Source organism: Phaethon aethereus (assembly GCF_964289735.1).
Source record: "Phaethon aethereus genome assembly, chromosome: 16".
NCBI classification, from domain to species: Eukaryota; Metazoa; Chordata; class Aves; order Phaethontiformes; family Phaethontidae; genus Phaethon; species Phaethon aethereus.
Genome location: NC_138592.1, coordinates 14754279 through 14768667, shown reverse-complemented (window position 1 = coordinate 14768667; position 14389 = coordinate 14754279). Strand labels below are relative to the sequence as shown.

Sequence of the window (14389 nt, the reverse complement as noted above, 5' to 3'; positions counted from 1 at the left end):
TTGGGGTGGCCTTTGCCCAGGGGTGCCCGCAGCAGCACTCCCGTGCTGGGAGCGTGGGGCCGATGCGAAACCAGTCGGTGCAGGTGCCTCCCCGGCTCTCCCCTTCGCCCCGGTGCCTCTTGGTCCTGCCTGAAGGCAGCTGCGGCTCCAGTTCGTGGCGCAAAGGTCAAGGTCCCCTTGTCCCTGCTCACCGGGGATGAGCCGACAGCCCCGAGGCCGGGTGCCCCCCTCCCACCCGCTCTGCGGCACGCTGTCCCCTTCCTTGGGGACCCCTCCCTTGGGGACCCCTCCCCAGCAGCCTGGGGTGGCTGCGGCCCCGGTGCCGCTTCCTTCCCACTGTCGGGTGCTCGCTCCCTCTTTCTGCCCGGCCTTCTGCCTGTTTCTGCTTTAAGCAGCCTGATAAATATTTCACCCCAGCCTGTGCTCCGTAAGCGCGCGCCGCGCTCAGCGCAGGGAACGGGAGCCCGGGTTCGGGCCAGGCTGCCGGCGGGTGCTGGGGTGGCTCGGCGCGCCCATCGCCGCTGCCCAGCCGCCCTCCTGCCTCCGCCGCCGTCCCGCAGAGCCCCTCGCTGCACGCTCTTTTTTTGGGGGAAAAAGTATAAGGCAGGGGGACGGAGGAGCCATGCGCTGCAGGGAGTGAAGCCGGGCGGTGTGGGGGGTGCAGGTCCCAGGGCTGGTGCCTCCCCCGGGGTGCAGGAGGGGCACCTTGCCGATGGATTTGGGGAGTGGCTGGAGGGGGGCAGAGCAGCGATGGTGGCCGGGCAAAAGCCCTCTTCCCCGCAGCCCCCTGGGACAGGCCAGGGTCCGGGAGCGGGGCCCTGGCGAGCAGGGGAGGGTGCCACGCTGTCCCAAAACCCAGCGGCCAGGAGAGCGGTGGCACGCACAGCCTGTGCCCCGTGCTTGAGTGGGACAAGCCGGTGGCTTGCTATCGCGTCACTGGCCCATCAAATGGGACTTTCTCAGGGAATTAAATTGAAAGAGCTCTCCTGCCGCTCCGTCCTGCCTGGACCCTGTCCCCTGGGTGGGCACGGCCCCCTCTCCCCTGTCTGCCGCTTCCTTCTTTACAAGGTCGATGTTTGTCACCTGAGGTGACGGAGGTGCTGGGGCTTCTGTGATTTACTGCGGGACGCCCAGCCCAGCCATATGCCAACGCAGCCTCACCCCTGCGGTTAGCAAGATCTGCCCCTCCTTCTCCTTTCCCCTTTTCCATTTCATTTTTGTGGAGTGTCCAATTACAGTACAGATTTTGTGGGATTTGCAGTGCTGCCCAAAGGGGTGAGACCCCAGTGAGGGGCCAGTGGCCCCCGGCTTCCATGGGAGCCAGTGGGTGCAGGGAGAGGGGAGAGGACTCATGCCGACATCCCGAGCTCTGCAGGGCTGCTCCCAGGAGCGAGTTAACTGCCGCACAGCTTTTCCCTTTTCCCCCGAGCAAAGGCGAACCTCTCTGATGGCATCCACCATCACGTTCCCCTAAGGGAGAACCTCATGGGATGATGAGCCCTGGGACTCCCGGTCCCTGCGAAAGCGGGCGCTCCGGCAGGGGCAGGAGCGCGTCCCCCGCTGCGGCAGTGCTGCCCATCTCTGGGGGAACGTGTTGGCGGCTCCGCGCCAGCCAGAGCACCGTAAAAATAACCCCTCTGCCTCGCAGGGATGATTCATGATGCAGCTGAAGGTCTTCCCTCCTGCTATTTCGAATCGCTGGAGAAAGAGCTGATGATGGCTCGTGTAGGGGCTCTCGTTTCCGAGGGGCACATGGCAGCTTTGGGAAGTGGCCCCGGGCGCTGCCTGGTTGTATGAGCTATCTGTACCGCGGATGCTTCTCTTCGTCAGGTGAAGCAGACACGGTGCGGGAGATGGGCACCCTGCATGCACCCTGTGTGCCCCATGGGTCCTCGGCTCCCGTTCACACCCATCTCCCTGGGGTAACCCTGCAGGGACCGTGCCCGTCCGGCTCTGGGGGTGCTGGGTGGGCATCTGCTGTGGGCTGAGCTGTGCAGATGCTGACACAGCATAAAGTTTGCCAGAATTTATACCTGTAATCTAATACCCCTTGGAGGGTCTGTACAGGTTTTGGGGTCTCTGTGTTGAGCTCAGAACTTCCCAGCCGCTTCTTCCCATGCTGAAACTTGTGTTGACCTCAAGGAGCCCCGATAGGGACCAAGCACAGATTTTAGCAACATGGGAGTGCGGAAAGGCCCCTCCCTGGGCTTTGCTTTGATCCACAGCAGAGACCCGCCACCACCCAAGCCCCTTCCCATGCTCCCTGGCAGGGTGATCCTCTGTCCCTGCTGCCTGTTTCTCTAGCATCTACCTCCATTTTGGTTTGATTTGGTGGTGGCCACGCTCGACAGCTCCAGCTCTTGGACCCCTTCCTGCCTCCCCAGGGGCAGGGGACAGCCCTGTGTCGCATGGGCTGGGTGCACGTGCTCCCCGGAGCCCGCCGGGTCCCAGGTGCACTTTTTCTGCCTCTTTTCCCTCACACACACCCAGAGCAGCCGGGAGATGGTAAAAATAACTGCGATGCATCCTTGCAACCGCTCCAGGCTCCCCGGGGGAGGAGGAGAGCGAGCAAACTACACGTGCCACGGCTCGGTCACGTTGGGCTAGGGAAGTGTCTCGGTTTCGAGAGCTGGGTTAAGAGAAGCCGAGCTCAGCAAAACGGCTTGGCCTCGAGAGGTCCATGTGAAGGGAGAGGTGGTGCAGAGGGAGGCAAGCTTGGCTGGGATTTTGCATCCAAGCAAAACTGGCGCATGCTCCTTTCTGTAAGTAAAATCCCGGGGTACTCCGAGGGGGATGGGAAGAAGCCCACCACCCCAAGAAGTCACTGCACTGTGTGTAACCTGGGAGCGGTGAGAAGCTCTGCCCAGACACGGCTTTATCTAGTTTATTTATCTAATTATCTGTTTCTTATTTGTGAAAACCTTTGAGGACAGGCTGGGGTACAGACATGGATGTCCATCCTATTCCTCTGCAGTGGCACAGGCCTCCGGGTGCCTGCGCTGGGTAGGGATGGAGGCAGTTCTGCCTCCTCCCCCTTCTCCTCAGCCAGCCTGTCCCCCACTCCTGCAGCCCCCGCTCGGGGCGGGAAGGGGGTTTGAGATCCACTGGAGGTACTGGGGACCCAGCACCATCGGTACGACCGCCTCACAGCCAGCATGCCGCACTGGAGGGAAGCAGCACTGAGCAAGCACTGCCTGGCACCGTGGGCACGGAGGAGCTGGTACCACCAGAAAGTCATTTGAAACCACTCTGGGTGGCAGGGAGACCACCCCAGGGCCAGCCGCAGCCACAGTGGGACCACCCATGGCCAAACTAGGGCCACCCCAGGGCCAACTGGGGCAATGAGGGCTACCATGGGGACCAACAGCGACCATATTGAGACTACCCAAGGACAAACTGGGACCAACTGGGGCCACACTGGGGCAACCATGGCTACCATGGGGCCAACAGTGTCCACACCAGGACCACCTGTGTTCAAACCGGGACCAACTGGGGCAACTATGACTACCCTGGGGTCAACAGCGACCACATCTGTGGCCAAACTGGGACAAATTGCGGCAACCAGGGATGGTCACAGCACAGTGTGACCATCCAGGGCCGCACCGGGGCCACCCTGCGCTGCATTGGAGCCAACTGGGAGCACAGTGGGGTGCACTGCATCCACCCGGGACAACCCCACAGCCGACGGGGTCCCGGGGACAAGCGGCACCGTGGGGGTACGCGGCCACGGCCGCCCCCCCGCCCTCACAGCGCCGCCCCGCCCCTCTCCCCTCCGCCAACGACAGGCGCGGCCCTCAGTTGCCAATCACCGGCTGCGACCAACCGGATCGCCGCGGGGGCGGGCTCTCAGCGGTGGCAAAGTTGCCTTGGCGGCTGCAGAGCCGCTCGGGCGAGTCTGGTTCCGCGCCGCGCGCCCTACGGCACCGCACCGCGCCCTACGGCACCGCGCCGCGCCCTACGGCAGCGCAGCGCCCGCGTTCGGCGGGGCCATGATGGCGTGCGCGGAGCTGCTGGCCGTGTGCCTGCTCTCAGCCGACCGCCGCCCCGCGCCCCGCCGCCAGCCGCTCCCCATCTTCCACGACGTGAGTACCGCGGGGCGGGCCCGCAGCGAGCCCCTGCCGCACCCCCGGCGCTGGCAGGGGCCGGGCGGGCCGCGGCGCCTCCTCACGGGGAGCTGTGGGGGCCTGCACATGTAGGTGTCAGGGCGAGGCCCTTCCTGCCTGCCCCGGCTGAGGAACCAAACCTGAGGGAGAAACGGGTGGGCTCTGCTGCAGCTCGAGGCCTGAAGCTGTGAATCAAGGTGTGGGTTGTGGTGGCTTAAATAATACTCAGTGTTGTGTCCTTTTTCTGAATTACGGGCCTCTGAGTGGCTAGAAATAGCCCGTTCCTTACCAAGAGCTGGCTGTTGCGATGCTTGGGGCAGGAGCTGTGTGTGTCTGGCAGGAAGGCTGCGGAAGGTATGGTGTAGCCTTTAAAAGCCATGGGATCCCACCGGCAGAGCGTGTCCATTGCCCGCTGCAGCCCCTGTCCCTGCCCGCTCCTGTCACACCAGGAGTTGTGGGGGAAGACGCTGCTTGTGCAGGCTGGAGGACAGACGGGCATCCTGGCAGCTGTGGGTGGCTTGGGGGAGTTGATGATGTGGATAGTGGCTGTCTTTGTTTTCACGAGTCAGGTCCTGGCACGATGCCACCCGTCGTGCCGTGTCCCCTCAAGCCCCGTGGTGAGGGTGCTGCTGTCGAGAGGGAGCTGTGCACCCAGGAGGTGGGTCAGAGCCCACGTCTGCTGCTGGAGCACATCAGAGGTGCTCAACCTCTGCAACCCCCTGCTTCTGGCTGTCCTTCATGAGCTGCAGGATGCCTGGGTTGGGTGGGCAGCACCCAAATCTCCCTGGTGGGCCGCCCGCCCTTGCATTCCCCTGTGTCTGGCACAACTGTGGTCTAAGTCACCCTGTGGAGCTCAGGAGACATGTGAGTGGAGGTGCTGCCCCTGCCCTGCCACAGGGACTGGGGAGGAGAGAGCAAGTGAGGGTTAAGGGCAAAGGTTGGTGCCAGCTGTCACTTCTCTCCTGTCCAGGTCTGGGTGGTGCCATCCCCCGTGTCCCAGGTCATCCCAGAGGAGGGGAGCAGGAGACCTCGGGCAGCACTTTAGGAAGGTGAATGCCATGCCTCTTCGTCTGGGGGACCTCCCGGCATCACCAGGGAGCAGCTGGAAAGCGTGGCTCCCTTGGCTGCGGTGGTGCTCGCAGCTTCCAGCTGGGGGTCAGGGTCTCATTCCTGCCTTGGGGGAGATTTCAGACTGCAGGGCTCTCCAGCCAGCATCATTAACCGCACTAATTACTTGGCTGATGGAAGATGGGCTGGAAGGGGGGGGGTGATGACAGCTGCGTTCCAACTCAGCTCCTCCAGGCACTCGCCGAGTCCCACATCTATCCCTCAGGGTGTCATTAAGGCAATTAAAATGGGAAGTGTTAACAGCACTAGCGGCTGCTTTCCGCATTCTGGCGGCTTCCTTTCCTCTTCTCTGTGGATCTCTTTGCTCCCGCCTCAGCTCTGGAGCTTGTCAGAGTGAGTTTAATGTCTCTGCTTTTGGGTCTGGGCAGTTGGCTGGTCTCCAGCTGTCCCCCCCCCGAGGCTTGGCAGGGTGAGCTGCCTCCTGCCGCAGTGGGGCAGGATCCCAGCCTGGCCCTTGGGCAGCAGGAGGGGAAGGCTGCCCATGACAGATCTCCAGTGGCAGCTGGTGCTTCCCCTGGGACCAGAGCCACCGTCTCCCTGCCCACAGATCGCCTGCCTTCAGGAGAGGTGAGGAGGAGGAGGGCTTTGTCTGAGATGCTTCACTGCAGGCGTGGTACAAACTGCAGTGCTGCTATCGCAGTTGTTTCTCTGTGCAGATGTCTCAAGACTCTGGGAGATTTCTTCCCTGGGTTGGTTCTTGGGGCTTGCTTACTCCCCTCTCTGTGTACAAGAGGTTTGGAAAAGCCGCTTGGACAGCCCACCATTTATTGCCAGCGCCTGGCTGCAGCCCACGTCAGCTTGTGGTGGGTCAATGAGCACGGTGTCCCCAGGGCAGCTGTCCCCTCCCCGACAACCGGTGTCTCCCTGGCTGCATGTCCAGCAGCTGTGGCTGCCTCCAGCCCTGCAGGCAGGGAGAAGCCCTATAGTGTCGCTCCTTCCAGGGGTGTGTGGGGGGTTCATCCCCAAATAAATGCCGGTTCAGTGCTTCTTCCAACAGTCCCAGTGTGCCCACTGCTGCAGGCACCAAGCGGGGCTGCGGCTGCTTGGACGCAAGCCCAAGAGCCAGGGGCTAAGGGGAACGCCTCTCTCAGGCTTAAGGCAGCATCCCTGTGTTTCTGAGACTGCCAGCGCCTCCGAGCGCAAGTGAGGGATTGCTTGTAGGGCCTTTCCCGCAGCCGACGCATACCTGATCCCATTCCCAGCCTGGCTTTTCATCACTTTTCCCTGGCTTTGTCCCAGGGCTGCCATCTGTGCTGGGCTCTTGCACTGGGAGCAGCGCTTACCTGCCATTGCCGTGTGGGTGCCTGTGCCCTGGGGGGCTAGGGGTTACCCCGTGGAGTGTGGAAACGGCTCTGCGCTATTTTTCTTGGCTGGAGCTGTATCCTGCCTTGCGCACAGGAGCCATCAGTGTTTTCCAACGCGTGCAGCGCTCGCCAAGGCACCCCTCCGCAGCCAGTGTTGGCCGAGGACTGCCTTGCTGGAGGCGGCGAGTAGCCCCGCCATCCCCAGGGGACGGGGAGCAGATGCGGCCTTGCCTCCCAGCGCTCTCCTGCTTGCACCATATTTATTTATTTTGAGCTTCAGACAGCTGCCATGTGTGCACTGGCAGGGCTTTTCTAATGCACCGCTGGAGCAGAGGATCCCGTGTGCGAGGGCGAAGAGCCAGCTCTGTCTGCTGAGGTTCATGCTGAATCCAGGATAGGCTCACTCTGGATTAGAGACTTCTCAGCCCGCTCTGAAATTGTGCTTTCCCTCTTAGCCTGCGGACAGACCCTGCTGAGCAAGGCCAGCCTGGGAGTGGGAAGCGTTTCATCTCGGTTGAATCTGCATTTCTTAGGTGCCTGGGTGACACTCAACCATGTTTGGAATGAGCTAGCTGGCCTCAGTGACGTATGGAGCCATAGAGATGTTGTTGCCTGAGCCATGTGTCCCTCCGATGACAGAGCTCTGCAGATTTAAGCTTTTGCCTTGATGGAAAGTGGCGAGCCAAAGGTAGGGAGGTGGCAGGCTGGTATGGGCAGGTGGGACCCACTGGTGCCATCCCTGCCTGCAGGCAGAGCTGCCCCTGCAGCCGGGGAGCCCCAGCATGTGTAACGCTGCAGCTGTGAGATCCCTGATGAGCACAAGCGAACCCTTTAGCCTGGAGAAAGTTTTGCTTTAAAACCCAGAGAACTCCCCAGCATGTGGGAGCTTGCAGGTTCCTGTCCCAGCTGGTAGCAGTGAAGCTCCAAAGCACATCCAGGGAGTCCTACGGGGCCTTCAGAGAGCATCTGCCCTGCTTGCCTGCAAGGGAAGCGGCCTGGCCGGCCTGAAGCCTGTGTCCCGGAGGAGTGGTTACCTAATGCTGGTCGGCTCAGGGCAGCCTCCCTTCCCTGCAGCAGCTCGGATTGGGAGGAGCTTGCCTTGCTCAGAAGAGCATCTTCTGAGGAGGTGTCCCTGCTCCTGGTTTTGCTCATGGGGAAGGACCAGGGTGTTCCCTGCTGGGAGCAGCATCAGAAAAGCTTCTGCCCAGCTGCAAGCCAGTGGCTTCCTTAGGAGTAAGCAGCGGAGGTTTATCTGGGCAGCTGTTTCTTTACCTGAAGGTGATTTTTCAGGGCCAGTTCGGTGGCTAGATATGGGCTTGCGCCCTCAAAATTCTCAGCAAAGCTGTCAGTGAGTGGTGCAGAAGGGAGCAGGGGGCAGCTGGCAGCGACGTGTCTTCCTGTGGCAGGGAGCAGAGGTGGTCCGGGGGTGGTTTTACCAGAGGTCTCCACTTTGCAGGTGCATGGAAAAGAATATAACAAAGTCCGCTTTCCTCTTTTCCTGCCCTTTTTCATTCCTGATCTTTCTTCAGGCCTTTGGATTTCTCCATCAAGCAGGATGATAAAATAGGGTGATTAAAAAAAAAAGAAAGTTGCCACACACACACAACTTTCTTCATTGGCTCTGTCAGGATGTGTTGGCCAAAACCTCATACTGTTTGGTCTGGCAAGATGATCCCAGGCTTTGGAAATGATGCTGTTCCTCACTGGAGTCAGCCCAGTTAATTACCTTCTGGTAATTATTGGTGAAAAAGGAACCAGGCAGGGGTAAGAAGCCCCAGCTGTCTCCTGGGCTGTGGGCAGAAACCTCATGGTTGGGAGCCTGTGTTGAGACCTTAAATTGGAACAACTCTCCAACTGTGCTCTGTGGCAGAATTAGTTACAGATTAATTAATTAATTAATTATTAATTACAGCGTGTGTGAATGTTGAGGTGTTGCAGGAAGGATTGTTGCGAAGGGTGATTACAAAGTGCAGGACAAGAGCTGCTTCTTGGTGCAGACTGTTGAAGTGTCAGCAGTGATGCACAAAGCGCTCCCGTATGGAGCGGTGTGCTCCCGTACGGAGCATTATCATTATGCTTAATGTTCTTTCATTTAAAGGGTCTGAAAAATTAAGCACTTTCCATCACAAGGGTGTAGCGAAGCCCTTCTTACTTCATCTCCCTCTGTGTTCTCCAGAAGATGCTTAGTGTGAGTGCTGGGCTCGCTCGGGCGGCCGTGACTGTGCCAAGAGCTCTGCACATTGGAGAAGAGAAATGGTTTTAATTGTTTGCAAAGGGAAGTTTCCCCAGAGCAGCCTGTGCAGCATCATTGGAAGCTCCTGGCAGCAGGAACTTCTCCGTGGCTCCCCATGCTCTGGGAGGCAGTTTTCCCATGGTGGCCGTGCCGGGAGCCACCTAGCTCACCATTCAGCTGCGCTGCTCTCCCTGCTGCCTCACTAAACCCTGTTGTATTTTCTCTTGCAGATTTTCCGACGAGCTGACAAGAACGGTGAGTGCTTTTTTTTCCTGATGCTGCTTCCCCCTCCCTGCCTGGGTCTGGGCAAAGCAGCACAGCCCGTCCCCACCAGGAGGTTTGGCTGACAGAGTGAAGGAGGATAAGGGCAAGTAGCTCTCTGGCTGCAAGAAAAATGCTTTTCTGCTTCACCTGGAGGAAGAGGCATCGGAACAAGGGGCCTGGCCAGGGGCTGGAGAAGTGGACTCCTCCAGTTCACTGTCCATGTGCCATGCAGGACAAAGCCGCATCCAAGCCCTTCCCCTGCCTGCGTGCACATGATCTCTGCTCTGCGCTGCTAGCAGCGAGAACAGAAGGCAAAGCAAGCTGTGGAGCAGGCAGCCCAGGGGCTGTCGGGCTTCTGCTCTGTCCCTTGCAGGATTGATTCAGTCTCTGCGCTCAGTCCAGGGTTTTACAGGTGCCCCCGGTTGGGTCACCCTGTTCCTGGATGCCCAGTGGAGCCCCTGGCATTTGAGAGTTAGGCTCTGCTACCCAGTTTTTATTCTGGCACCCATAAACCAAGAAGTCCAAAATTACAAGTTGTTTCTCTGAGCCTTCCCACCCCCTCTTAGGCTCTTCTCCTTCCTGGTAGCTTGCAGGCTCCAGGAGCTGCTTTTGTTGCAGATCAAAATGCAGCCCAGGAGCTGAAGTCCTCCACAGAGAGGGAAGAAAAAGCTCTTAAATCAATGGAGAGATTTTCTTTCCATAAAAACCTCATGCTGTCCTCACTGTGCTGTTTGTAATGGACTCTGTACTTGGACAGTCATCTAAGTACAGAGTGTCTGCATGCATTTCTGAAAACATTGCAGTGGGGTCTTTTGGAAGGGGCTGAAATTCCCACCTGAAGTTCCAGCAGCAGTGACCCTGCTTGGCAGCACTCCTGGGTTTTTGATGGGGACTAGTGGGACATGCTTTCAATAAGATATCTGCTCTAATTATTATGCACAACACGCCCAGCCATCCCACGCTCCTGTTAGAGAGGCTGCTGGGAGGATCACTGGGGCCTGTATGCTTCTTTCTGCAGATATATAATTATTCTTCCCTTTTATTTAAATGCAGATGATGGGAAGCTATCATTTGAGGAGTTCAAGAACTATTTTGCTGATGGGATCCTGAGCTCGGAGGAGCTGTGGGAGTTGTTCAGTGGCATTGACAGGCGTCATTCAGAGTAAGTGCTGTGGTGGCACAGAGAAGACGAAGGAGAATATAAAACTGCTTGACTGTAGATGGAGGACATTTGGAGGCGGGTGCGATAAATAGTCAGGGTGAGATAAACCTACCTCTTGTAACACGCAGCTGTTAAAACCCATTGAACACCAGCTACGAGCATTGGTGATGAGAGAAGCCAGACATTTTGAGAGCAGTCATTATCAGATTTACTGTAGTTCCATAAAAGCAAGCATCCATTTATAATTACATTATGTTAGTTTGAAAAATGTATTCCAGAAATATGCAGCTCTATAGAGCAGGTTGTGTGTCTGCAGGAGGAACATGCAGTGGTGTGAGGGCGATGCACAGACTGTGTGAAGTCACAGACGTTGCCACTGCTGACACAGGGAACGGCTTTTCACTTACGTTGAGAGCTGCTTTCTACCAGAAGTGGGCCTTAAGAGTGTAACTGAATTTAGGTCAGCTACTCTTAAAAAAAGAAACCCCCAATGAACAGGAGAAGTAATTGCAGTCAGACCATGTCTCCTCTTGACTGGTGCTATCTAGAGGTGTCTGTTGGCCTCAGCTGGGATTCTCATCCCAGTCTTTCAGACTTGCTGGGGTCCCTCTGCCCTGCTGGCCACTGAACGAGCGTGTTTTGGCACTGGGAGAAGCTGGTTGTTGATTAATTGCATGTCTTGGGGCTGCCAGTTCAAATGGAGGGGTGTTGCTGGCAGAGAAAAGGTGGCTGCAGCTTCCTCCCGGTCTCGGCTCAACTCTGGCACATGCCGCTTCCCTGGCACCCCAGGAAGCATCTCCTGCACCTCTGACGCCCTTGGCCAGGGAAGTGACTGAGCAAGTCCCCACGAGGGAGAGGTAACTCGGAGCAGCGTTAGCTGCACATGCTGGTCCCAGGGCTTTGCAGGGAGCCAGGGCAGCGGCACGGAGGGCCTGTGCCATGCTGAGATGCCAACAGCCACTGAATGCCAACAGCTACTGACAGTAGATACCCAGCAGTCCCTGGCTGCAAGTCCCCACATCATCCACCCAGGACTCAGGGATGACTGACTTCTGCTGAGTGTCAGGGTGGTGGGGTAGCTGATGCTCCCACTTTAGTGATGGGGCAGAGAAGTGGACTAGGATGTGCAGCCCCTGGTGCTGCTTTCTTTTAAGCCTGGCTGCCTGTCCTGCCGGTCGGGCTTGTTGGATGTGGGCAGCAGGAGGTGTCTCCTGAAGATACCTATCTCTTTGGGCTGTGATCCCAGGGAGTTAGCAGTGAGCCCTCCCCTTTCCTCTGCAAATGCTCCTTTCCTCTCATTCCATTTTGGGGTGACCTTGGAGTCACCCCCCTGTACAATACCGCTGGAAAACACGGGTTGCAGTGAAGCAGAGAATTTTAACTGTGCCCTTAACTGAATGGCGAAGATCTCTTGGTATACCATCGCTTTGAGGTCAGGCTTCTTCCATCTGTCCAGAGCAGATAAACAGGACTGACGGAAGGGCCCCATGCCTGTGGGGTGGGGGGGGGCGAGTGGGCTGCCTGAGCGCCATGCACTGCCCGGGCTGCAGCGGTGCTCTCTGGAACACGTTACCCGTAATGACGGTGCGGTAGCTACGACAACGTGGCAGTTGCAGCGTTGAGCTGATGACATCTATTAGCAGGGCATGACCATCAGGTCTTTGATCTCTTTCTGCCATGAAGAGCAAAAGGGTCCCTGTGGACAAAGCTGGTTTCCAAGTTCCTGTCTTCCTCTGCAAGGATGCCCTCATTTCTACAAGAGCAAAAGGGAAAGTCCAGCCCTGAGGCAATTGCAGGTGTCATTCTTGTTTCTGTCCCTGGCTGGGACATGGTTGATGTGCACAGCTTCAGCGTGAGCAGGTGGGAGTGGGACGGGATGTGGCAGCAGGGAACTGTATGTGATTTCTTCAGCTTCATCCCCAGCTCGCGGAGGAGGAGGTGGGACCTCCCAGAGAGGGAGCCTGATGCTCAGCTTATTGTCTGGTAAGAGGCATCCTGCCCCCTGCAAACAGCATCGGGCAGCTCTACGTCTGCCAGAGTGCTCTGATCCTCGCCCAGAGCCGCCTGCCTGCTGGGATGGGGGAATTGGAGAGACGGGCCTGTCCCCAGGGAGGCATGACCTGTCTGTCCCCAGGAGCTGCCCAGGGACTGCTTGCCCATGGCACAGCAGCAGGTAACAGAAATCAAGCAGCATTCAGCATGCTGAGCTTTGTAGAGGTCTCAGTGGCTCTGTGTGTAGAGCTGGCTTTTCTGGGCATTTGGTTTTGGTGTGTGCAGGGGGTCCTGCTCATTTGTACAACCTCTGGTGTCTCGTAAGGGCTGTGCTGGTGCCCTCCTGTCCTGCCGATGGCAGGGCTGGACAGCCCCTTTCCTCCGGGCTGCCTGCTTGGTGTGCACTTGCGGGAACGTAATATTTTTGAGAGCTGGATAAAATTTGCTGCCAGATTCAAGAGTTATTACCTGAGATAATACTCAAGGTATTACAAAGCTGGAAAGCAACTACAAGCTCTACAAACATATCTGGTGTGCTTCTTTCATGTCCCATACCTTTTCTGATGATGGGAAAGTTTCACCCTTAATCCAGGGGGTGGATTTGGCCACAAGGGTAGTGTGTTCATCAGGTCTAGGCTGAAACTTGTGTTTCTGTGTCAGTGCCAGCCTGACTCGGGGAGAGACAGTAACAAGAGACCTTTATACCCCGGCACGCTCCCTGTCTGGGTAATGTAACGTTGCCCAGCACGTGCTGGCCCTCGCCCATCACTGTGAACCTGCAGCTGCACCCCTGGGTCCCGAAGCTGGCATCTGGGAAGATGAGTATTTTGGAGGACCCATACATGACTCGTTCTCCTCCCAGAGAGCCCATGGCACCACACTCTACTTTTCTCCCCATCGTTCCCATCCGATCTTCGCTGTACCTCCCATCCACTCGGCACTCAGGTGGGATACTGTGGCCTGTGTGTGTCAGGCATCTCTGTTGGGTTTGGTTCAGGTTTTATGTTTCCCCACGAGGCTTTTTTGCTCTGCATTTCTGAAAATTGTTCTATTTTGGCTTTAGAATATCTTCTTGCTCTAATCCTTTGACATCTAAAAAATTATGTAGAAATTCAACCCTTTATTGCAATTTGGTACAACAGCTAGGTCCACCATTTCATTCAGCTTGTCAGAAAGCTCCACACCAGCTCTGGCACTGGTGCAGAACAGAAAGATTTATCTTCCTGGAAGAGGACATTTTCATCCACTGAAATGCTTGGGTGAGAAGAGACAAATGTTTTTGAAGGGGTGAAAAAGCTCCATTGCTGCAGAAGCGTCCCGGGATGTGTACAGTGCGGTTTGCTCTCTGAGCAGCCGTGCATCCGTCTGCAGCCCAGCCAGGCGGGATGGCAGCAGATCCCAGGGTCTCACGGGGACAGCTTCACGGAGAGTCAGTTACAAAGGGCTTTGGACTGAACGCTGTAGTGCCGCATAGGTTGTGTGCCTACTGCTCTCTGCAGGGTACTGTGGAACCTGCCCAGGGAAGTGTCACGTGGACCTCGCGTGTCTTTCTGTCCTGCATCTGTTGGGAAAATTTAGAAAAATAAGGTCTGGCAAATCCTCCTTTGTGTGAAGAGTGGTCAGATAGTGGTGGCAGGAATTGGGTACAGACTGCCCAGAGCTTGTGTCCCTGACCTTGAGTCAAAAGTGAAAGAGGTGGGAGTGCTGAACTGGTGGTTTTTAAAAACTCTCCTTGGAAATAACCTCAGGCCTCTGGTTTTGTGGAAGAAAGGACTTGTGTGAACTTCCCTCCCCTCTCTTTAGTCAGAGACTTAAAGCCGCAGCGTCTGCCAGTCTCTGAGTGGAGAGTGACTGAAACTCTCTGGGTCACACTGGAAAGGTTTGGAAACCAGATCTGTGATGGTAGCAGAGGTTCCCAATATGATAACGGATAAAAAGAAAAAAATTCCTATCTGCTTTGCTGAAGCTGATTGCTGTTTTCTTGCATAAATTCCAGGCACATTCTGACAAAATCCCAACAGCATAATGATGACAAGATCCTTCATCATCAGTTCAAGCTTAATTACAGTTAATCAGTGGTTTGAGCACAGTCAAAATACAGCTATGTGTAAATGTGGAGAGTCTCAGGATGAGTGCTTTGGAGGCAGAGGATGGCTCTTCTCTTGGAGTGGGAGAGGCGATGGTGGGGAGAGGAGCAGAGCAA

At 57.0% G+C, this 14389-nt stretch overlaps 1 protein-coding gene across 1 annotated transcript in view; it reads left to right on the top strand.

The window, feature by feature from the left end:
• Positions 1-3989: 3989 nt before the first annotated feature.
• NECAB3 (N-terminal EF-hand calcium binding protein 3) overlaps positions 3990-14389 on the top strand; it is a gene marked incomplete at both ends in the record, with an annotated part of 29624 nt that continues 19224 nt past the window's right edge. The window contains 3 exons of the mRNA XM_082007218.1: positions 3990-4082; positions 8999-9023; positions 10086-10194. Of these exons, the coding sequence (XP_081863344.1) occupies positions 3990-4082; positions 8999-9023; positions 10086-10194 (227 nt within the window). The remainder of the gene's footprint in view (positions 4083-8998; positions 9024-10085; positions 10195-14389) is intronic.